The 25,959-nt window shown below is 40.6% G+C and overlaps 2 protein-coding genes across 4 annotated transcripts; one reads left to right on the top strand and one right to left on the bottom strand.

The window, feature by feature from the left end:
* On the top strand, positions 1-9,724 carry LOC134205186 (UDP-glycosyltransferase UGT5-like). Its single transcript, XM_062680204.1, has 2 exons — positions 1-1,292; positions 9,416-9,724. The coding sequence occupies exons 1-2, from the start codon at positions 1-3 to the stop codon at positions 9,666-9,668; spliced, it is 1,545 nt and encodes a 514-aa protein (XP_062536188.1). The 3' UTR covers positions 9,669-9,724.
* LOC134205188 (uncharacterized) lies at positions 9,669-20,241 on the bottom strand. Of its 3 annotated transcripts, none has more exons than XM_062680205.1 (2): positions 20,047-20,241; positions 9,669-10,197 (listed from the first exon to the last, which is right to left on the bottom strand). In XM_062680205.1, the coding sequence occupies exon 2, from the start codon at positions 10,195-10,197 to the stop codon at positions 9,784-9,786; it is 414 nt and encodes a 137-aa protein (XP_062536189.1). In that variant the 5' UTR covers positions 20,047-20,241; the 3' UTR covers positions 9,669-9,783. The 3 variants fall into 3 exon arrangements, with proteins under 3 accessions (XP_062536189.1, XP_062536191.1, XP_062536190.1); XM_062680207.1 differs by lacking the exon at positions 20,047-20,241 and adding an exon at positions 19,786-20,025; XM_062680206.1 differs by lacking the exon at positions 20,047-20,241 and adding an exon at positions 19,761-20,025.
* Positions 20,242-25,959: the final 5,718 nt, after the last annotated feature.

The following is a 25,959-nucleotide window of genomic DNA, read 5'->3' on the forward strand; positions in this document are numbered from 1 at the left end:
ATGTTGCATTCAAGTGAGCTGTGTTTATTAGTGCTGGTACTCGTTTCATTACCACTCATCATAAATTGCGACAACATACTGTTTTTGCAATCAACACCATCTCGAAGTCATCACATCTGGAATAAACAAATTTTCAACCGCCTATACGACAATGGGCATAACTTGACCATCTTGACTTTCGAGAAGGAACAGTCCGTTCCTGGAAAGTGGTTCTTTTTTGTCCCGCGATTGTATGCAAAAATAATGGCAGAATACGCTGCTGAAGGCAGCAACGCGGGGTCTGAGATGGGACCGATCGAAAACATTATAAACATGTACAGTTTTTACGAAAAAGCAAGCCGCATTCTGGCTAAAGATATTGCCATTCAGCAGCTCATAGAGTATCCGGTAAACTTTAAGTTTGATCTCATCATTCATGATTTTACAATGGGTCAATTTTTGCTTGGCTTTGTCGCCAGGTTTGGAAGCCCTCCAATAGTTTCCGTGTCAGCGTTCAACATTCCCTCGTACACAATGCACCTATCAGACGTACCGGTGCGATTCACTACTTTGCCGAACTATGCTGCTGAATTTGGTCAACAAATGACCATTACGGAAAGATGTTTGAATGGTTTCTACTGGTTGCTGGACTACTACCAACGGCAAGTTCGATTCATGGCTTCGGAAGATGCTAGGGTTAGAACATTATTTGGGAGCAACTCGAAAAGTGTGAAGGAAATTGAAAAGTTATCCAGCATTGTTCTGGTCAACAGCGACTTCAGCATGGATTATCATCAAGCTTTACCACCGAATGTCATACCCGTGGGAGGCCTTCACATTTCCAGACTCGAGAAAAATTCTCCAAATATATTAGAGTTCATGGATATTCCCAGCAAAGGTGTGATACTATTAAGCTTCGGTACAAATATTCAATGTGAAGGATTAGGAAAGCACATAAATGAAGCATTTTTGAAAACATTTTCCAATCTACCGGAGTACAGCTTCATCTGGAAGCATGGTGATCCGGAAAGCTTGGGGCCGCTTCCTCCAAACGTTCTGGTACAGAAATGGATACCACAGGGAGCTATTCTGTCCGATCCAAGGACTAAGCTGCTAATAGGTCATGGTGGACTACTAGGACTACAGGAAGCGACCTGGTATGGAGTTCCAGTGATAGGCATTCCGTTTTTCGCTGACCAGCTGCAAAATGTAGACAAATTAGTCAGAGGTGGAGTAGGGATACGCTTATTTCTGGACGAAATTAACGAAAACTCGCTGAAGGAATCTATTGGCAGCATTCTTACGGATCACAGGTATGGCACACGCTTTTTTTAAGCTAAACTGTGAGTTTTCAAGCTAAACGCAACTGTGAGCGCCGCTTTGAGCGTGGTACAAAACATCGGTTCCAATCCACAGACATTGGTTTGAGCTTCAAGGGTGTTCAAACACTAGTGTTATAGAATTATATTTCATTAGTTCTATAAGATACTTGAGGAACATTAATCGATAAGATTTCTAATTAATTGAAACTTCTGCGATAAAATGAACATTTGCTTATTGATGAACGGTTTGGTTTATCAAAACTTCTACGTCGTGTGTAGCATGAGAGAAAGCTATTTAAAAGCACTTCACCTTTACAGACCTTTACAGAAGATAGTAGGGTAAAATGACCAATGGTGGACCCCCTAGTTACGGATTCTTACTCTTCCTGTCATAAGGAGTAGAAATATTCAACATATTATTTATGCTTGATATCTAAGAACAAGTTCTGCAAACTCGCTTTTATTCCATTGTTTCATATTACTGTGGTATTGGCGTTTTGAAACAGCAGAAAGATGATATTCAATCAAAAAAATCATCAAAGATGTTGGCTACAAAAACATGGCGTCATGTCACCGACCTGCAAATAGGTGGTAGTTTTGAGTTTTATTTAACTTGTTTCAACTCGTATCAGCCTGAGTAAAGGAAAAAATCAAATCGCTGCCATTTCGTCATTTTTTGTCGTATTGCCCTTGTTTTATCACTGTTCTGCTCGTACGGATCCCAGAATTCAGGAAACACATTGGGACTTGGGATGTGGTTCTCATATACGGATTGTCACTGGGATATACGGATTGTCATTGTCATAATCCGATTGGTCACTGGGTCCGATGCAATAAATTTGTCCACAGCTTCCTTTTTTGGTTCTTTAAGTCCAACAAAATGTTGTTATTTTCGTCTCTATCATGGTGGCACCTGTTCCAGAAATGGCCAACAACAGGGGCGGGAGGGTCATTTGACCAAAAACCCATTCGGCCGAAAGCCATTTGGCCAAATGCTACTAGGCCGAAAGTTGTTTAGCTCCTCATTTTTTACAGTAAGAAGTGCGAAATGAGGAATGATAATTGAAACGTCTCTCTTCTTACTCCTAATTTCTCACATTTCAACTGACCCTTTCGGCCAAATGACTCTTTCAGCCAAATGACCCTTTCGACCTAATGACCCTGTCGGCCAAATGACCCTTTCGGCCAAATGATCCTTTCGGCCAAATGACCGTTTCGGCCTAATGACTCTTTCGACCAAACGACCCTTTCGGCCAAACGACCCTTTCGACCAAATGACCCTTTCAGCCAAATGACCTTTTCGGCCAAATGACTTTCGGCCAGATGAGTTTCGGCCTAATAGTTTGTTCAGCCAAGTGGCATTCGGCCAAATGGCTTTCGGGCTTCGGCCAAACGACTCTTCCCCCACACTGGGGCCAGCTCCGACGCCTTTGGGGAAGCCTCCGGTACCAAAATCTCCCATTTTCAAAATATCTCAAACTGTGGCAATATGGGTATCAAACTTCAGCATTCGAGTGGAATTATGACATCTAGATACAGGTTTACGTGTTTGGACCCCCTTGGAAATCTTTTGAGACCTTGAGAAATTTGAATAACATTTCCCAACATTGATCAAATTTGATTGTTTTTCCACAGTACAAAACAGTAACAGTCTGAACGATAACCGTGTAAATTTATCCATTTTTGTTTGTTATACATGAACCGGTAACAGCGAGAGTGGTACAGTGAGGTACAGTGTACACAATGGTACATGTCACATTGAGTTAATTTTGAAGGAAACGCATTTTCCCAAAAACATCGAGTAAAAAAAATTTACAATTTTCTGTAACTTAATTGCTCCAACATGTTATGAAAAAAATAATTAGGATTAATGAGAAATATGTGAAGTTTCTTTACTAGGGATGAGCCAGTCGTGGGCTGAAATTATTTTTAATAAGGATAAAAAAATTCTTTACAAATTCCAAGTCATTCGATACGCAATGCACGTGATCCACTATTCATGGGAACGAAAGGCATCATAAACCCAATATTGATGCCGGTAAAAGTGATTCATGTGCATTTCCAAAATCATTCTAAATAGAAGCAATTCATCTTAAAATTCAAAACTGTGTAAAATCCTGTTCCAGAAACAAACATATTTCCGTGTTTTCTCATAAATATTAATTTCGATGGGTAGAGCTGTACATGATCACTTTTTCGGGTAACGAAATGACCGTTGTGATATATACCAGAAATTAAAATGTACATAACTCCAGATTTAGTTAACAAAAATTACTTTTTCTTTTCTTCGATGCTAGGCCTTTGCCAATAGAAGCAGTTAATACTCAAAATTGACAATAATGGTTTATGTAGGTTGTAGGATGTAAATTGGCTTATAGGCAACTTGTAGGTTGTAATTTGGCTCATATGTCACTTTATCAGATTACGGAAGTACAGACAGGGGCATTACCCTGCTAATTGATTACTAAAAAAAATGTCTATGTTCAATCTATTAGCACTTATCAAACGATCGTCACGTTTTGTTTTGTGTTAAAGAAGTGGTTAGGTTCCCCATGTAATGTTATGTTATGCAAGAAACCCCAATGCATGAATAATTAAATGTGGAAGGTAAAGGCCTTCCTTAGCCGCGTGGTAAGATGCGCAGCTACAAAGCAAGACCATGCTGAAGGTGGCTGGGTTCGATTCCCGGCTCAGTCTAGGAAATTTTCGGGTTGGAAATTTCCTCGACTTCCCTGGGCATAAAAGTATCGTCGTGTTAGCCTCATGATATACAAAGGCAAAAATGGAAAATTGGCTTAGATACCTCGCAGTTAACAAATGTGAATGTGCTTAATGTGCTACAAGCCTCTTCTGGAGTTCCTCAAGGATCTCATTTAGGTCCGTTACTTTTGATTTTATTTGTAAATGACCTCCCTCTTGTGCTTCATAAATTGAATGTCTTAATTAATATGCAGATGACATGAAACTTTTCCTAAAAATCAAAACTGTCGAGGATATCGATACATTCAAAGATGAAATATTGGTATTCCATACATGGTGTAAAAAAAGTCTTCTACAGTTGAATATAAAAAATGCAACTCAATAACCTTCAGCAGAAAACGAAACATACTCAGCGCAAATATTAGTTTTGATGATCAGAACGTAGTAAGAAGCAATAGAGTAAGAGATTTGGGAGTAATATTGGATTCAAAACTAACTTTCATCGATCATTATAACTTAATTGTAAGCAAATCCAACAACATGTTAGGTTTTATAAAACGATTCTGTTACAATTTCCAGGACCCATACACAATAAAAACACTATATACAGCTTATGTAAGGCCAATCTTAGAATATTGCAGCATAGTTTTGTCCCCATTTTCAGCTATTCATGCCAACAGAATTGAGTCAGTTCAAAAACAATTTTTATTATATGCACTACGAAAGTTAGGGTGGACCGAATTTCCATTGCCACCATATGTAGCTCGTTGTAAGCTCATCAATATTCATTCACTGAAAGTGCGTCGAGATTTAGCAATTGTAACTTCTATAAACAATATTGTTTCCAACAGAATTGACTCAACGGAGCTATTATCAAAACTTAATTTTTATGTTCCATTACGATCTTTACGACATCGTCAAATATTCTCCGTAAATTATCATCGAACAAACTATGCAAAAATGGCCCAATGAATCAAATGATGATCACTTATAATAAACATTGTGACACTATTGACTTATCGATGTCCAAAACACAGCTGAAACAGATCTTCGTATTATAAGCTAATGACATTTTTCAATAAGTTTAAACAGTATCAACATTATTTAATGTTATTTAGAATAGTTAAGAATACAAATGTAAATAGGTCTACAATTATGATTGACGACAATAAAAAAATAAATAAATAAATACTAAGCTGCGAGGCGACAATGTCTCGACATGCCTCGCAATGACAATGACAAAGGAGTTCAGGCCTTGAATTTGTCACGCATACCCAAGGGTTGCTATTTCTTTTGTAAAAGTTCCATGTCCTTTGAAATCCATAGAACCATAGAATTGGATAAACATTAAACAAGAAGTCAAATCCCTAAAGAAGCAAATAGATTTTTTGTTATGCGTATTGATTTCAAGGCCTGTACTAAATTTCTTGGAATTCTTGGATGGCGTGGAATGCATTTAAATCATATCCAATCTGGTTCAAAGCATCACTAAGAGCCTGTTTCATTTCTTAAAGGAGCAAATAGATCTTTCGTTACCCGTAGTGTCTTAAAGGCCTGTACTCCAATTCTTGGAATTCTAGGATAGCCTGGAATGGAACACACGTTGACGGCATGTCCAATTTGATTAAAGAATCGCTAGGGATATTGATGTTTGGACAGCCTGGAGCATGTCTTTTTCTTCTTCTCCTATGGCACTACATTCCAACTGGACCTTGGCCTGCTTTTCATCTTAGTATTCTATTAGCAATTCCTCAGTTTTCAATTGAAAGCTTTTCTATGCCAGCCATTGCATGAGTATGTATCTTATGTTGCAAGTACAATGGATACACTAACCCCAGGGTGTCGAGAAAGTTTTCAACCCGAAATATCCTAGACCGGACGGAGAATCGAACTCGCCATCTCCGAATTGGCAATCCTACGCCTTTGCTCGCAATGCTACTGGAGATCCCACCCCCTGGAGCATGTACCATATCAATAATTTCTATATTTGTTAGTTTATGCTTGGAGGTCTGAAAGCCTAAACTACATGGAACTCTTAGAAGACCTAGAACCTGTGATAATAACCTATACATAATTTGGGTCTTTTGATTGCCTTGGTTATGTATCGTATTCTTTAATTTAATTGTTTATTGTGTGATTCCATCAACAGACTACAATTGGCCCTAATGATGTATGTAAATACTAATTAATACTAAAAAACGCACATAGTCAAAAAAAATATAACATAGTAGCATTGTCAAGATAAAAAAAAATAAAACAAATAAAATGCAGCCTTATCACATACAATCAACGAAAAAATTCAAAAAATCTACGACGAAGAACATTCCGCGTCAAGTTGAAGTCGAACATGGAAGAAACTCTATTAAACGTTTTCTGGAGGCCGTAGATTGCAGTTTCTGCACCGTAGTTAGTGCGACGAAAGGGGAGCCTCAGCATCGAACTGTTCCGTAGCGGTCTTGGTTAAACGTTCATGTTGACTTGTTGTAAAATTCTTTCGCAATCTATTCTTCCATGAAGTACATCAGCTACACATAGGGCTCTGCCCACATCCCGGCGGATACGCAGTGGCTCTAAGGCAATCAAGCGACAGCGCTCTTCGTAACTAGGAAGATGCAGCGGGTCTCTCCAGTTTAGACTTCTAAGCGCAAACCGCAGGAAACGCCGTTGAATAGATTCAATACGTTCTACGCCGTTGATGTAATACGGGCTCCATACTGACGAACAATACTCTAGTGTAGAGCGCACCAAAGAACAGTACTGCGATTTCAGACAATAGACGTTCGTAAAATTTTTCGCTGTTTTCATGACAAAGCCCAGGGTTCTAGACGCTTTGTCGACAACGTATGAAAGGTGGTGTGAAAATGTCAGTTTTGAGTCTAAAACCACACCCAAATCCTTCACGTGATTTACCAGTTCGAGTGTAGTTCCCAGCAAATGGTTATTGAAGATAATCGGCTCTTTTTTGCGTGGAAATGTTATAACGGAACATTTCGTCGGATTAACAACCATCCGTAGTGCACCAATCAGCGAAAGCATTGATTTGACCTTGGAGAGTATGGCAATCAGTAACCGAGCAGATACGTATAGGAATATCTTGAGATCATCGGCAAATGATAATCGTGGATCCTTAACAGCGTGATGGACATCATTGAAGTACATGATAAAAATCAGCGGTCCTAAATGGCTGCCTTGTGGTATACCCGACGTTGCACGAAAGTACGTTGATCGGTGGTCGCCTAATGCGACCGTTAATTGGCGGTCAGTAAGATACGAGCGAAACCATTTCAAAAGATCCCCACCGATGCCTAATCGGTCCAGTTTTGCGATCGCGATGTCATGATTCAGCTTATCGAACGCAGCAGAAAGGTCTGTGTAGATCACATCCGTTTGGGCCCGAGTGTTCATACTTTCCGTGATGTACGAGGTTAGACATAGTAAATTCGTAGTTGTGGAGCGCCCAGTTACAAAGCCATGCTGGTCTGTGTTGATGTGTTGCTTGCAGTGTGCACTGACGTAATCAATGATAACAAGTTCAAATAGCTTCGATACGGCGCATAACGATGTAATTCCCCTGTAGTTATTAACATCGCGCTTGTTACCCTTTTTATATACAGGAAACATTCCGGCTATTTTCCAACAGGAAGGGAATACTCCGCTGGAGAATGAAAGCTGGAAAATCTTTTGAACTGGAGCCAGTAGCCATTCGATACTTCTTTTAATAAAACAGGATGGCACCCCATCAGGACCGGGCTTATATGAACCCTTGAGTTGAGATGCGGCTTTAGTAATAAGTTCAGCACTCACGTCAATGCTAACCAGCTGTTGGTTAGCCAAGCGGACGTTCTCGGCTGCGGAGGTGATGGAGTCAGCGGACAGTAGCTCTTCTTCGAACACACTGGAAAATTTAGCCGAAAAAAGATTGCAAATGTCCTGTTGCGAGTCAGCTGTTTCGTCATTGTGAAACATGGATGAAGGCAATCCGCTTTCCTTGCGCTGTTCATTTATGTAATTCCAGAAAGATTTCGGGTGAGTTTTTAGGCGTTGTTGGATCCTTCTTTGATAGCGTCGGAAAAGGAACCGACTTAAGCGCTTGTACTGATAATTTATGCTGACATAGTATCGTTTCAAAGAAAGTGAGCGGAATTTAGTAAACCTTTTTAGAGCAGCCTTTTTATTCCTTCTTAACGAGCGAAGTTCGTTAGTCATCCACGGAGTGCGACTGTCAGACTGGACAATTCTTTTCGGGACATGCCTATCGATGATGTATGCCAAGACATGAGAGAAAGTTTGGGCAGCTGTGTTGACATCGATCGGATCCAAAATTCCATCCCAATCCAGTCGTGAAAGAACTTCGACAACACTGCGATAGTCGGCCCTTCGAAAATCGTAGGTCACTGCAGCCACAGTACTAGAAAAATCACGGCCAGCGGTTTCCTCGACGGTAATTACGAGAGCTGGGTGATGAGCGACAAATTTAACCAAAGGGACCGGTGCCTTGGAGATAACTGGAGCGGTTTCACGAGCGCTAGTAAAACAGAGATCAAGCGAACGACCGTTCTCGTTTACAATTCCATTGATTTGAGATAAGGTAGCCATACTATAATTATCCAAAAGCTTCGTGGCACCAACGTGAAAAGATGATCTTTCAAGGTCGTATTCAAAATCACTCAAAGATAAACGAATTATGTGGGGAAAATAATTATTATTAAAACTTTATGTGATTTTTTATCTAATATAAGTTTTTCACATAATTAGAGAATATTAATTGTAGCAAAAATTATTTTTACGTCATATTCTTTTTACGTCTCCCTAATAAGTGACGAAGGTTGAGTGTATACTGCTGCCTACAGTGACTATAATAACAGTGTCGTCAAGTGTCAGAATTGGAACATAATCGTCTATCAGTCCCATACAAATGCGCGTTCCAAACGAGCAGGAGAACTGTCAACGTGGAACATGGCGTTACTCTTCTTATAGGACTCTACTGCTGCCGAAGCAGACCACTCACACTTTAAGTGCTTCCCACTGTCTATCGCTACTCTGCTCATTAGGGACACTCTCCATATACCGCTACCGCATATACACCCCAATGGATGGATGCGTACCACTAAATGCCAGCTTGCTGCTGAAGTAGTCACACATTGTGGAACTTCCACAGACTCCGTCAATGACCTAACAGTTTTTCTACATCCACGCCATACAACTCTCTGGGAGTCTGGGTTGAGATGTCATATTATAAACTTCAATAGATTTGAGTCTGCCATTACGGTCAGATTAATTCCGCTACGAGTCGTTTAATATTTAATATTGTTTAAGGGTTTAATATGCTCATTATGTAACCATAAACAAGAATCTCTTCCAACCAAAAGGCATAACGAAAAGCTTATTTTTTTTTTCTTTTTTATTATTTACAGGTACCGTCAGAAAATGGCCGCTCGATCGCATTTATTTCGTTCCCAACCACAACCGCCATTGGAACGCGCAATTTTTTGGATTGAAAAAGTGCTTGAAAACAAAGGATTGCCTTATTTGGCATCGCCCGCTCATGACATTCCGTTCTACCAGCTATATGGCATAGACCTAATCGGCGCGACTTTACTTAGCGTACTTATTGCACACATTCTGTGTAAGTTGGCGTTATCTTTCTTAGTCAATAAACAGTCATAATTATGTTCCAGCAGTGCACGACCTAATTTATTCTCCGGTAAAATGTCTCTGTATACCACTAATTAAAATGTAGCTATCCCTGTGTTTTTAAATTCAACAAACAGCCGCACTCTTATCAGATATGAGCCCCTTCCAATGATGCCACTGACGCAGCATAGGACGGGGGTGGCTCATCCAGGAGTAGGTACTTCTCCAGCTTTTGATATGGCGGCGGATCCAGCAGGATTGTATCATAGTCCGGGGGTGAACCGCACTCGAAGTCCCGCGAAACGTTGAAGATCATTAGCTGATCCGCAGGAAGTGGTCCTGTCCACAGACAGGCTCCTATTCGATGGGTCAAATAAACCGTCAGCATGATGCATAGCACAAAAAATGCCACGGCCAAACCCAGAACGATAATTTGGGATTCGAGTCGGTCGGCCCAGTCCGATTGATTCATCGTATACTCACACAGCAGCGCTACTACAATTAGTGTTGGAACCGTAGCCAATACGATCACGAGATCAATTACGCACTGCTGACGCTTCATCTGAAAGTAGAGTAAGAAAATAAGATTAATCGAGCAGCTGGTCGCATTTTCCTAGCGCATCGAAGGGCAGGTAGGCTCAAGGTGTCTTAAATGGTAGACTTATTGTCTCAAACTGAGAGTCTTGAACTAGGTCGATAAGCCTCATGGGAAAGCGAATTTTCAGGGCATAGTCCATTCTGGTTGTCCCTGCATAGGTTAGCATCAGAAAAGTTTCGTGCTGTTCGCATCCGTCGCTTCGATACATGCGACACCACATTGGAGAACATCATCCATAGAATGTGGAATGCAGTGTCGGCCACGACATCATAAATCGCAGCTATTTTACAGTGAAATCAGAGTGCCGAGAAACAGCGGGCCACACCGGATGCAAGGGTACCAAGCGCACAAATGCCCCGTAGGTACTGCAGATGAACTTTCCTGCTGAAGGAGAGGTATAATACAGCAAGCCAACAACCCCAGTAAGAGCACCGAGGTTCCATTACCAAGCTGGACAGATCGCTAACGGGGACTATCTTTGTAGACCGCGATCGAGTTGAGAGCTGAATGGCTCGAGAGCAAAGGTTTTGGTTTGGCCGGTTTTGACCGGATGTCTTCACCGGAAACTTTTCTTTAGGGTAGGATAAATTCACTACCGAGTAGATCGAGACGCGTTGATATACCGGTTTTGAATCGAAGCGTTTCTTTACTGGTTTTGAAAACGTTTCACCCAAAACTTCGGCACTGACTTCAGCAATCCACCGATTACCACTTGAAGTGAGAAGGTGCCTCAAGCCTGCGTTGATCGGGAAAATTCCAAGGAGATGTAATGTAGTAACCAGGAAGTTGATTTCAGTCCCTGTCGGTCGAAGAATTCCCTGCCATGAATCTCTGGACTGACTTTGGTACTCGACCTGACAATCGCTGAAGTGAGAAACGGCTTCGGATTTGCGATGATCTGAGAAACGAATATGTGACAGTACTGCAAATTGCGCAGCAACCTTCACAAAAATGGGTCTTATTTTTAGGGTGGGGCGGGGGTGTACCATCGCCTTTCGATTATCGGGGTATCTCGCGACGAAGCCGGGAGCCGAACGACCAAGAAAGTGATTATAAATGAAAAAATGAGGAACCAACCGGGTTCAAGGACTTATGTGAGCTAAAATACTTAAACATGCTTACAACATACACTACCCGCCAAAAGTATGGAAGCGCAAAAATAAGTATTGCAACACCTGCTTTGAATATTGCAACACTCCGAAAAGTTTAGCATCACTCCGGAACTAACATATTCGTGAAGATTTATCGTCGGATCCTTTACATTTAGAATGGTGGAACCTTCTACAAAATTTATTACGCCGATAAGTGCATTGCGAAAGAGGACAATTTAGCTCTTTGGACTGCCCTGGCCACCAGGTAGACCGCGGATTATTCGGATTCTGAACCACGTGTGAAGTCACCGCTTAATTCATTTATTCATTCTAGCGACATGCCAAATGTTCATCATCTTTCGTAATCGCAATATGACAGAAAAACCAATGCTGATTGACGCTTGCTTGACCCTTGGCGTCCTCCCAGTGGTCCTCCGGGAGTTTCGGAACATCCGGTAAAGTGGTTAAATTTTGAAATTCGTCACAGAAAGCTGCGACTTTTTCAAAGCCGATAATGGCAGAATTATTAGAGCAAAATCAATGCAAGCATCACTCATTGACCCCAGATGGCCTCCCAGTGGTCCTCCGCAAATTCCGGAACATCCGATGAAGTGGTCAATTTTTAAAATTCGCTCCAGGAAGCTGCGACTTTGTCTAAACGGTTTGAGGGAGCATTGCCAGAGAAAAATCAATGCAAGCATCACTAATGGATCCCAAGTGGCCTCGTATTGTTCCTCCGGAAGATCCGGGACATCCGGGGAAGTGGCCAATTCTTGAATCTCGTCCTAAAAGCTGCGACTTTTCTAAGCCGATTGTGGTAAAATTGTAGGAATTCCTCCGGAAGTCCTTCTAGGAATTCTTGCGAAAGACTTTCCAGGAATTCCTTCGGAAGACTTCTTCCAGGAATTCCTTCGGAAGACCTCCCAGAATTCCAGGAATTCATTCGGAAGTTCCTTCCAGGAATTCCTTCGGAAGCTCCTCCAGGAATTCCTTCGAAGTTCCTCCAGGAATTCCTTCGGAAGTTCCTCCAGGAATTCCTTCGGAAGTTCCTCCAGGAATTCCTTCGGAAGTTCCTCCAGGAATTCCTTCGAAGTTCCTCCAGGAATTCCTTCGGAAGTTCCTCCAGGAATTCCTTCGGAAGTTCCTCCAGGAATTCCTTCGAAGTTCCTCCAGGAATTCCTTCGGAAGTTCCTCCAGGAATTCCTTCGGAAGTTCCTCCAGGAATTCCTTCGAAGTTCCTCCAGGAATTCCTTCGGAAGTTCCTCCAGGAATTCCTTCGAAGTTCCTCCAGGAATTCCTTCGGAAGTTCCTCCAGGAATTCCTTCGAAGTTCCTCCAGGAATTCCTTCGGAAGTTCCTCCAGGAATTCCTTCGAAGTTCCTCCAGGAATTCCTTCGGAAGTTCCTCCAGGAAGTCCTTCGAAGTTCCTCCAGGAATTCCTTCGAAGTTCCTCCAGGAATTCCTTCGGAAGTTCCTCCAGGAATTCCTTCGGAAGTTCCTCCAGGAATTCCTTCGGAAGTTCCTCCAGGAATTCCTTCGGAAGTTCCTCCAGGAATTCCTTCGGAAGTTCCTCCAGGAATTCCTTCGGAAGTTCCTCCAGGAATTCCTTCGGTAGTTCCTCCAGGAATTCCTTCGGGAATTCCTCCAGGAATTCCTTCGGAAGCTCTTCCAGGAATTCCTTCGGAAGTTCCTCCAGGAATTCCTTCGGAAGTTCCTCCAGGAATTCCTTCGGAAGTTCCTCCAGGAATTCCTTCGGAAGTTCCTCCAGGAATTCCTTCGGAAGTTCCTCCAGGAATTCCTTCGGAAGTTCCTCCAGGAATTCCTTCGGAAGTTCCTCCAGGAGTTCCTTCGGAAGTTCCTCCAGGAATTCCTTCGGAATTTCCTCCAGGAATTCCTTCGGAAGCTCCTCCAGGAATTCCTTCGGAAGACCTCCAGGAATTCCTTCGGAAGTTCCTTCGGAAGTTCCTCCAGGAATTCCTTCGGAAGCTCTTCCAGAAATTCCTCAGGAAGCTCCTCCAGAAATTCATTCGGAAGTTCCTCCAGAAATTCTTTCCAGGAATTTTTCCGGAAGATCTTTCACCTTCCAGGACTGCTTCCGAAAGTTTCTCCAGGAATTCCTCAAGAAGTTCCTCTAGGAATTCCTCCAGAAGTCCCTCCGAATTCCTCCGGAAAATTCCTTAAGAAGTTCCTCCATGAACTACTCAAGAATTTCCTCCAAGAATACCTCCGGGAGTTTTTCAGGAAGTGTACCGGAAGATTCTCCAGGAATTCCTCCAAATGTTTTTCCGTCCGTTCTTCCAAGATATCCCCTTGAAATTTTTTGCAGGAATTCCTCCGGAAATTCCACTGGAGTCCGAAAATTCCACTAGGACCTACTCCAGAAATCCCCCAAAATCTCTACATAAATTACTTTGAGAACTATACAGAAATTTCCTCTGAATTCGTTTCTAAATACACATGGAATTCTTTTAAGCCCACCTATCTCCGATCTCCGATATTTTTTCCTGAAATTTCGCATTCCGCATTCCGCCAGAAAACCGTTTGAAATTTTTTAGAAGTTCTTTCAGGAATTCCAGAAATCACCCAGAAAACCGTTCACGATTTATTTTCAGGAAATACTCTTGCAATATTATAAAGAAGTTAACCTGAAAATACTCCCCAGAAATGCTCCCACTTTTTCTTCCACAAGGAGGGCCTGTATTCCACAAGGAATTCTGCCAAAAATTACCAGGAATTTCTGCGGAAATTACGTGGAGAATTGTTCCAGATATCCCTTTATAGATTCGTTTCGAAATTCCCCAAAATTTCTCAAGGTATTCTCAAGAAAAATCCAGGAATAGCTCCGGGAAATTCCCTTCCAGAAAGATTTTAGGATAGAATTTTATGCGAATGAAAATATGTATTTCTGACAGGAGTTAGACGAAACTGGAAAACTGAACTTGACTTTACTGTTAATACTCTTTTGGAAAAAAGTTTGAAATCCATAATCCTACTGCCTACAATAGCCATCGGCGTTGTAAAAAATATTTGGACGTGGTAAATTTTCATACAATTCATTTTGATGGTGGCGGCGCACAGGACCACTCAGTGAAATTTTGCTTTCATATTGCTACATCTAACTTACGAGGGAGGATTACTAAGACGAATTTAAAAAAATGGACCACTTCACCGAATGTTCCAGAACTTCTAGAGGACCATCCGAGGAGAACGACTGGTTGTTATATTGAATTAGCTCTGACATTTTTACAACAAGCGATTTTCAGAATGTTGCAGCTTTCTGAGTTGAATTACAAAAATTTACCACTTCTCCGGATATTCTAAAGCTCCCGGAGGATTACTAGGTGGCCACCAGGCGTTAATGGGAAATGCTCGCATTGATTTCACTCTGGCATTACTATTACAGTCAAATCTCTATGAGTTGATGTTCTATGACTCGACTCGATATCGACTCATGGAGGCAAAATATGCCATATTGAAAAAAATATTCTGGGTTACTGTGATGGTCCCTTCAAACAGATTTTCAATGATTCTCTATTCCACGTCTCGATATTTAAACGAGTCTTCATTATCGACTCATTGAGGTTTGCCCGTACAAACGGTATAGGAAAAATCGCAGTTTTCTGGGATGCATTATAAAACCATTAAATATGACCACTTCACTGGATTATCCACTGGTCAATGAGTGGTGCTTGCATTGATTTTGCTATCACAATGCTACCACAGACGTTGTAGAAAAACTCGCAGCTTGCTGGGACGTAATTTAAAAATTGACCACTTTACCGGATGTTCCGGATCTTCCGGAAGAACACAGGGAGACCACTTAAGGTCAATTAGTGATGCTTGCTCTGATTTTTCTCTGACAATGGTTCCACAAACCGTTTAGAAAAAATCGCAGCTTTCTGGGACGAATTTAAATAATTGGCCACTTTACCGGATGTTCCAGATGTTCCGGATCTTCCGAAGGAATACTGGGAGACCACCTGGGGTCAATTAGTAATGCTTGGATTGATTTTTCTCTGACAATGCTTTCACCGACCGTTTAGAAAAAATCGCAGCGTTTTGGGACGAATTTAAATAATTGACCACTTTACCGAATATTCTGGATCTTCCGGAGGAATACTGGTAGACCACCTGCGGTAAATTAGTGATGCTTGCATTGATTTTTCTCTCACAACGCTTCCACAAACCGTTTAGAAAAAATCGCAGCTTTCTGGGACGAATATTAATAATTGACCACTTTGCCGGCTGTTCCGGATCTTCCGGAGGAATACTGGGAGACAACCTGGGTTCAATTAGTGATGCTTGCATTGATTTTTCTCTGAAATTGCTTCTACAAACCGTTTAGAAAAACTCGCAGCTTTCTGGGACGAATTTAAATAATTGACCACTTTACCGGATGTTTCCGGATCTTCCGGAGGAATACTAGGAGACCACCTGGGATCAATTAGTTATGCTTTCATTGATTTTTCCCTGACAATGCTTTCACAAACCGTTTAGAAAAAAATCGCAGCGTTTTGGGACGAATTTAAATAATTGACCACTTTACCGGATATTCTGGATCTTCCGGAGGAATACTGGGAGACCACCTGGGGTCAATTAGTGATGCTTGCATTGATTTTCTCTCACAATGCCTCCACAAACCGTTTAGAAAAATCGCAGATTTCTGGGACGAATATTAATAATTTACCACTTTACCGGATGTTCCGGAACTCCCGGAGAATCAGTGGGAGGCTACCACTAACTGGTCAAGCAAACGTCAGTCAGCATTGATTTTCCTGTCTTATTGCGATTACGAAAGATGATGAAAACCGCATCTTGCTGGAATGAATGCATTTATTAAATTGTGACTTCACACGTGTTCCAGAATCCGGAGCATCCGGATGTCCACCCGGTGGCCAAGGCACCCAGGGAGCTAAATTGACGTCCGGCCTAATGCACTTATCGTCGTGAACAATTTTGTTGAAGGTCCCATTATTCTACATGGAAAAGATCCGATGGGAATATGGGAGTTCTGAAGTGATGCTAAACTTTTTTGGGGGTGTTGCAATATTCAAAGTAGGTGTTGCAATACTTATTTTTGCGCTTCCATACTTTTGGCGGGTAGTGTATGTGTGGAAACGTTGATTTGGGAAATAGATTGTAAATGTTTGGACGATACATCCGGTTTGGCAGTTTCGAGCCTTTTCAGAAGCATTCACGTTGCAATTTAAAGTCCATGTCAAGTGGTCAATATGCGGAAAATAGGCGATTAACTTTAATTCTAATAATTAATCATGTCATGTCGTCTGAACCACGTTAATCTGTGAGGCGCCCATAGACGTAAGGGAGTCCTGGACAAAATCGTCGTCCTCATCGAAGCGAGGTACGACGTGCAGAGTCTTGCATAACGTAGCATTGTCTGACCCCATCCGAGTAGTCACCGGAGTGAGGCAAAAATGTATTCTGTCTCCGCTACTATTCCTCATCGTACAAGCAGAGATCACGTAAAAGCTAATTCATCAACCGATGTCTACGTTTTATAATTCGAGCTTCCATCAACGATGTCATCAAAAACCTATATCAACATAAATTCGAGAGCGTTAATGGGGGTGGATCGGCCACACATTACGAAAGAGCGGAGACGGAATCTGCAAGCAAACGCTGTAAAGGAATCCGGTAGGACATCGAAGCAGAGACAGAGTGAGTAAGTAACTGTCCGACATTCTGGCTGCGTGTCCAGCCCACCGATGGATGCCTCTACCAAAAGCTGATGCAACTTAAGTTCATTCTCCTCCTCCACATGTCGCCCCCTATCTGCACCTCATCATAGATGATACGCATTATTTTCCATTCGAGAACACCAAGTACGCGTTGGTCTTCCCGGTTCAGCAGTACCCACAAGTTTGTTACATCGGTTCGGTCAGCTATTAGATCCTTACCAAGTAGTCTACTGTGGATACCGTTTCGCCAATTGCACGGACAGCCTGCTACTTCCTGGTCCATTTGCAAGGAATACCGTCTCCGTTCCGGATCCATATAATGTGCATCACACACGTGGTGTGGTAAGTAGTGAAAAATGTAATAGTCAGCGAGTGGCTGGTTATCAAGTGTGTTTGTGTTGATTCCACTTTTTTTCTGTTTGTTTGGGTTTTTTTTTTTCAACGTGGCGAGATGGCTGCTTTGACACATTAAACTACCTCCAATGTTAGATACCTTCTTCTTGATCTTTTTCTGGCGTTCCTTCATCCAGAGAATCGAGTTTTGTCTGTTCTGCGTCCGTTTGTATCGTATCTCATTTGCTCTTATGCTAATGTGACCAGACGTCCAGCGTTTCGTGGGACGCTGCATTTTTCAACTTCGTTTTACAAATTTATTACAATTCATGCAGCCTTACAAATATTTTTCCAATTTTTTTTGGGCCAAATTCTATGCGAAATGCACTTTTGGGGAATTTACTTTCAAGACAGTGACGCAATCCAGATAGGCGTCCAGCGTTTCGCAGGACGCTTGCTGGTCACATTATCTTATGCGGTATGCAGCAATCTCGCCCATGCTGCGTTCCCAAACCTGGACAGCTCGCATTCACCATCTCACCAGTCATTTATCAAATACGGGAACACCGTGTCTTGAACCGTGGTTGCGGTACAACCGATAGCGGATCGAATATCTCTCCAGCCATCCTCAAGATAAATTGCATCTATCTGTTCTTCCATTGTAAGTGCCACTTTGCGCTGCTGCGCGTAGTCTTGGGCTAGTCTACCGTCTTGTAGTTTCTCAATATTTAGCACCGACACCGTTGAGAGATTTTAGCACAGGTATACTGCAACGAGGTAGTGCTATGATTCATTGATGTTATAGAAGAATATAATGTCAATTAGAACTTTAGGTTATCTTGATGTGGCCTTGTGGATATTCCTGCGGAGGAAGTAACTGCTTCGGACTAGCATTCCGCAGGATACTGGTGATTTGTATTTATTTGTATCATTGTTCTCGTACAACTTCTCGAGGCAGTGCCACATGTAGAGTGTGAGTTTGATTAGACTCCTCTTAGGGATTGCTGGAGTGCAGTCTTTATAAGTACGTAGCTGTATCATAATCGTCGAAACGGTTAGTTCGACGAAGAGTACAAAGTGATTCTGCTGGAGAACGATGCAGCACCCACCTCTTTCGGTAACTTGAAAAGTAACTTGAAATAAGGTGGATGAGAAAAAAAACTGTATGCACATGCTATGGAAAACAGAACTACTAGAAATGTGGAACGAAGGGGTCATATGCCCCATCTACAAGAGAAGTGACAAGTTGGTGTCTAGTGAGCGATCAACATCCTGAATGTAGCTTACAAAGTGATACTCCCGACAGTTTTCTGTTGTTTGTCTCTCGTTGTGAATGAGTTCATGAGAAGTTGCCAGGCTGGCTTCGTTGACAGCTACTCGCCACATCTTCATGGAATGGGAAACCCTTTAAAAATACCTCGTATATCAGGTCCATTCCAAGGTGGCATATGCTAGGATAGACGTAGAGCTATGGCAATTATGGACGATAACAGCTTTCTCGGGAATCTTACAAGACTGACAGGTCACAATGTGTACTATTGTGTGGTGATTTTGGACGAACACTCTAGTTCATTAGAATCTCGCCAGGCGATGGATATTCTTGTAGTCTGCGACGTGAAGCATAAGTACGATTGGCATAAATACGTTAGGCATAATTCAAATTGCCAAAACCTGTAAAAGAACTAGGCATATGCGAAAATGCTAGATTATTATACAATTATTGTATGAGACCTTACAATTTTGCAAGCTTACATTTTTTGTATGAGAATCTAACAATTTCGCATATGGCCAGTTCTTGTACAGGTTTTGGTAGGTTCTTATACATAATTGTTAGAAAATCTAACAGTCGCTGGTAGAGTGTATGCTTCTGCTATTTTATCCCTCCCATCCATCCTTCCTCACGTTTATAATTACTTTACTTATGGATAAAGGGGTATCCCAAGCAAAAGAGAATAACAAAATTATGCTGCGTTATTGAGTTGAACGTTTATTCTATCATAGTCTTTTGTAAACTTGACAACAGAATGTTGTTGAAATAACTAAATTTTATAACAAAACATTGAAACATAAATGATGCTGTTATAATTTTGTTATTATCATTATATCATCGATTGCTATAAATAAATAATTCTACTACAATTGTGTTATAATCTAGTGTTGCTTTTCTACTCAGGATACATTTTATGTGTCTGTCACGACTCAATGAACATTTGTTTCTAAATTGAAATTAGTATCAGATAGGTCTAATATGCACTCACTGATTCGTAGCATCTTTTAAATTTAATTATTTTCCATTAGCTTTGATATCTTACGGTTCTGTTGAAAAATAAACTACTCCTATTTGCAAAGAAATCTCAAATCTGTTGGTTTTCTTATACTTCACATCATATGTAGTTTTCACTTACTAACTATTCAAACATTTTTATTTACATATGATATTAGATCCCTGCCACGGGTAGTTGCGATTCTTCCAGTTGATGAAATCAGAAGATGTGATAATTGGGAAATAAGTCAAATATTTATATCCCATCACATAAACATATTGTTGAACATGAACACACTACTCTAGTCCCAACTGCACTATTAACATTCTACTGTTGTATTTTTCGACACTCAAAACTATGCTTATATGTGCCAAATTGCAAAACTTTTCTCCGATAGCGCCTTCTACCGACATTAGAAAACACTTACGGTGCTACATTTTGAACTGCACTGGATAACACAAATTTCCGACTCCCCACGAAACTAGAAAAATTACTATTCGTCGCGTATTGGTTAGACGCGCACGCGTTCGATCAACAAAATCACTCCCCAAACTAAAATGCAACTACGAATGCCGTCGACGGTTCACATGATTCTACCACGATAGAGAAGAAATTCCTAACGCTAACGAACGGTGTGCCATTCTCCAGCGTATCGTTCGTGTACTTTTTTCTATTGAAATATGATAAACAGGCTGTTGACACAATGATTACGCAGATGAGTCGCCAAGAGCCGCGATCCGCAAGTAATAGAGACTATCTACGTCGACGAATTAATTATCACAAGTTCAGATTGCTCTTCAGCACTGTGGTTGAAAAATCAAGATTGAGAACAAAATTGCAGATTTAAGTTTGATTGGCGTGAGACTTGGCTTATTCAACAAACAACATTGTATGTGGACACAGTTGTGCGTGTCCTTCACATTGAAAGAAACATCACGAGTTTGCCAAATCGTGCATTCCCTCAGCAAAGTAGTCAATCACGATATGTTGATACCCCCAATTTGGAACCAATGGGAAAACTATCAACTCAAAAGAGGCTGTGGTATTTTTCCTTACTCGTACAGTAGAGCGGTGAAACTTTGTATCGCTATATTGCCTCTCCAAAAATTTAATTTCTATTGGTATATCTATGAGTTGAGCTTATGGTACAGTTAGGAGCTGAGAGTATAACGGCGAGGTTGCCGTTTTAGAGGGGTCTCTCAAGGTGCTATAACCTGCTGAAATATCTGGCCAGATGTCTGCTACAGTAGCCGGTCTGCAGCGTGTTTACGTTTCAGTTAGCAAATGCCATTCGATAACTGCAACGCATTCTTCTTCTTATTGGCTTTACATCCACACACTGGGGCAGAGCCACCCCGCAGCTTAGTGTTCATTAAGCACTTCCACAGTTATTAACTGCGAGGTTTCTAAGCCAGGTTACCATTTTTGCATTCGTATATCATGAGGCTAGCACGATGATACTTTTATGCCCAGGGAAGTCGAGACAATTTCCAATCTGAAAATTGCCTAGACCGGCACCGGGAATCGAACCCAGCCACCCTCAGCATGGTCTTGCTTTGTAGCCGCACGTCTTACCGCACGACTAAGGAGGGCCCGGAGGGTGCCGGAGTTTATCACACTGTAATTTATCCGGATAAAATGCATGGTGGAGTGATCTGTTGTCGTGTGAGTGAGTGAGAAATCCGAACCCTGATAACATGTACATGAGCTCCTACTTTCCATTGCGTACTATTAGCGCATTGATCAAATCATAGTTTATTAGGAATCACTAATAAAAAAAACCCTATTTTTTTATTTGTCTTACGGAAATCTGTTCACGTCCATGACAGCTTTCATTCGTCCATTCCAATTTTCGATGGATTGCTACCAAATAAATCTGTTGTTATTGGTGTGCGAGAAACGTTCTGCTATAGTGGAGTTCTAGCAAATGTACGTTGCTTTCGTTGGTTTTAACCCCTACGACGATGGACGGAAATACCTGCCGTGTCCCTACTGCTATACGTTGCAATAATCAACAACTTTAGTTTTCTGAAATGCGTTCGCATTTATTAAAATAAATTAAATTATCAAATTATTAGAAGTCTACGAAATCAATATTTGAATCGAAAATAGCGTCATTTATGACTCTCTCTCTCTTTCTTCCACAAAATACATTTTCATGATTATAATCGAAACACTCGGATTTTCTACTTAGCGGTAACATCACTTGAACAGATAATATTGTTGACTACCGTTTCATAAAAAAAAATAGGCACTTTTGACTGACACATCAAATGATCATCTTCGCCTCAATGATCATCTTCCCCCCATTTGACGGTACCTATAATAGAATATGTGTATGGAAGATGTTCGCGGTTATTCAAGAAACCCCTTAAGTGAAGACCTGCAGATCTACACGCGTAACCAATGATATACGCGTAACAAATGAATATGCAATGTGCCCATTGTAGTGCATTCACCTCACATTTAGTTCCAAAGATCCGGATCATTAGCGTGAATGATCCAGATCGGGTCCGTTCAACGAAGTGATCCGTTTTGCCCATACTATACTATATATAATAGTCCTGTTTGTCTGTCCGGTGACTAGCCAACCAGACGCAGCACGCGGGGAAATTCTCACAAAAAACAAAATATTTGACACGTCAATTCTTTTTTACTATCAGATGCAGAAAACAAAACCAGTGCAACCTTAGACAACCAGACACAGCATTTGATGAAAAAATCACAGACAACAGACGTTAAAAATTTTGATTTTTTTTAATGCATGAATTAATGAACCGTTCATATTAAAAAAAACTTGCCACGGGCGCTACTGCGTCCACAAATAAACTATATATAGTATAATATAATAGCCCTGTTTGTCTGTCCGATGACTAGCCAACCAGACGCAGCACGCAGTGTTCGCAGAATCATGCTCAAATCTCAATAATCGAAACCTCATGTGCAAGCTAACTCGCTTGCGATTCTGTAGGGAGACAACCGCGCTTGAGTTTTCCATGCAGAATCGCATCGTTTCGTTCATTTGCCGAAAAAGGATTTCTCTCAGAAAACCGTCAAAACCCAATCTAAGCCAAAATTTTATGTTTACGCATGGATTTGATATCCATAGTTTGAAGCAAAGAACGTAAATCAGATGAATTTAAACCCCCCCATGTTTGATGAGGTTTGCGTTTTTCCCAACACTGGACATGACACAAAAAAAATTATTTCATCTAGGGTAAATGATGTATTTTGGACATCTGGATATATTTTGGACTTTTGACTGTATTTTGCGTGTTTTTCTACTTAGCTTTCTTTAAATAAATAGGAATCATGTGTCTCTTTAATCTCTTCCATATTCACGTTTCTAACTATATTTATGTGACAAATTGAAGAAAATATAGCCAAAAGTCCAAAATATATTCAGATGTCCAAACTACCATCGTTACCCTATATATTAACTTCAAAGCCGCATATGATAAAATCGATCAAGATCAGCTATATACGAATACGGGCTCCCGGATAAATTGATACTGTTGGAGGGAAATCCGTTATGCACGCTGATAGTTATTAAGGACATTTTTCTCCAATTATTCAGACCAATAGGTACAAATATTAAAAAACAATTGTGTTTCTCCCCGCCACGGATTTTTTTTTGCCCAAAAATAATAGTTTGAGGATGCAACAAAATAAAAATTCTGAATATATTGAAGATTTTCAAAACATTTTTTAACAAATCCAAGAAGTTTTTTGTTTTATTTCATTTTAATATTTATTTACTAAGAGGAATGACGGCTTTGGCAGGTTTTGTTCTATTATTGTCAGGGAGGTTTTCTATGACAGATTATGCTCCCCCTGACAATAATAGAACAAAACCTGCCAAAGCCGTATTTTCCCCTAGTTCCCAAAAATAAATCTAATCCAATCTACGCATATGATTTCAAATAACTTTTTGGATAGGATAATTTCAGATTTTTCTTATTCAACCAGAAGTCATTAAAAAACTCAAATAGCGTTTCACTTATACCAATTCGAATCACATGTAGATGTGGAAATGAAAAAAAAAGTTCATCGTTTGCTCTAAATGGCTTCAACTATCGCTACCACAGGCATTTGAAGTATGTAGTCTAGGGTGGCTCAAATTAGTATGGAAAAAAACTTTTTTTCAGTTTTTTTGATGGGCCGCCCTCTTTTTTTTCAGCCAAATCGGCCAACGTTTGGACGGTGCTAAGCTTGTTGGAAGTTTATATGCAAAGATGTATACAGAAACATCCAAAAACAGTGATTTGTAGTAGGTCTGCACAATTTACGATGAAGAGCTATGATAGTCATTCAGATCTTCATGAATTTAATACAGAATGTTATGCTGAAAAAAGCGAAAAGATTAGTGTTTACCCAGCGAAGTTATAAGCATTTCTCTGAAGTGGGGTTTAAGCAATTTTCGTTTCTTTTACCTTTGAAAAGAAATAAATTCACCCATGCGACACTCCAGTAAAATGCTAATATCATTGACAAATAAACTCCTATCTTCTCACGGTTTTCAACATAAACCAGTTGTTATTAACTGCGAGATTTCTAAGCCAAGTTATCATTTTTGCATTCGTATATCATGAGAACACGATGATACTTTTATGCCGAGGGAAGCCGAGACAATTTCCAAACCGAAAATTACCTAGACCGGCACTGGAAATCGAACCCAACCACCCTCAGCATGGTCATGCTTTATAGTTGCTCGTTTGCCGTATCTTCCATATAATAAAAATATTCTATTTATCTTGACATATCTTGATTTCGTCGTCTCCTGAAAGCTGCCCCCTTGGTGGGAGCCAACCTGGCAAACGGCATACTACGGCGCTGAATTTATGTAAATAAATTGCTTAAGGTGAGAAATATCGTTTCCCATCCCGCATCACAAGAAACGCGGCTGACACGAAATAATTATTGTTGATTATTGAGTTATTGTTCGCACCACGTTGAATTTCTGTCGAATTCCATCTTTGTGGTCAAGCATTGTTTCTCATACTTATACAAGAATCAAATATTCTAAAACCAGTTATTCCAAAAAGGTCTTGCAGTTCCGTCGCAAATACATGTTTTTGTCTTTGTTGAAACATCCCACCCTATAGTTCTATTCCCAGTCCGTTCTAGAGAATTTCCCTGGGCATAAACGTTTCATAGTGTTAGCCTCATGAAAAACGAATGAAAAAATGGTAACTCTGAAAAATATATATGGAATGGAATGTATTCAACCGTCTAAGACGAATTAAGTACTGTCCATTTATTTCCACCAGTTAATTTTCGTTATCTTTGCAGATACGTATTTCGACCACAACTGTGTGGTCGTCTTCAGTGTCTCGTACTTGACTCGTACTTGACAAGTCGAGTCAAGTACGAGAAACTGAAGACGACTACACAGTTGTGGTCGAAATACGTATCGTACTTAATTCGTCTTAGACGGTTGGTAACTCTGCTTAGAAAACTCGCAGTTAACAACTGAGGAAGTGCTTAATGAACACTAAGCTGTGAGGTGGCAATATCTTAATGGGGGATGTAAAGTCAATAAGAAGAGCGAAATGAATGTTTTTCGATTTGATAACGTCATGATTGTTAAATATCTTGGCTATGCATATGCACAGCACATGTCTCGATAATGGACAAATTGATATGAAATTTGCAAAAAATAATCCACGTGTCTTGCAGGGACTCGTACCCTCAACGTTCTAATCTCTAGATAGGTGTGATAACCCCTACACAACAAGACCACTTGAAAGTCACGTTTGCGGAATAGCCATCAGGGACCGAGTACTAACATCCAACGCGGTTATCTCCTTTTTGGAAATTGAATATCTTTCGGATTTGTCCAAACGTCACATGTGCTTTACTGTTGTATATCCACAATCAAGCAAGCCCACATTGTTTATTTTCGAGAACATCACACACTATGCCCCCAGCGACGGGCTGGGCGGATTAGCATGGCTTGCTTGGCTAAAGCATTTGATGAGTGCGACTGTTGTGTAGGGGTTATCACGCCTATCTAGAGAGTAGGAGGTTGAGGGTTCGAGTCCCTTCAAGACACGTGGATTTTTTTTCGTAAATTTTATAATAATTTGTCCATTTTTGAAACATGTGTTGTGCATATGCACAGCCAAGATATTTAAAAGTAAAATGATTTTCGTACGGCCGAGTTGCCGATATTATTTGCAATTAATTGTAACGTTTCATTTGTTTCATTTTGGAATATGCTCTAATTTCAAACGAACATTATATCTATATTTTCTGGTTTGTTGATTTTTATTGCTGATGAAAAATACACATTTTCCGTTTTTTAATAACGTTTCGGCTTACTTCATTTAGTCATCAT

This window comes from Armigeres subalbatus, chromosome 1 (assembly GCF_024139115.2).
Source record: "Armigeres subalbatus isolate Guangzhou_Male chromosome 1, GZ_Asu_2, whole genome shotgun sequence".
NCBI lineage: Eukaryota > Metazoa > Arthropoda > Insecta > Diptera > Culicidae > Armigeres > Armigeres subalbatus.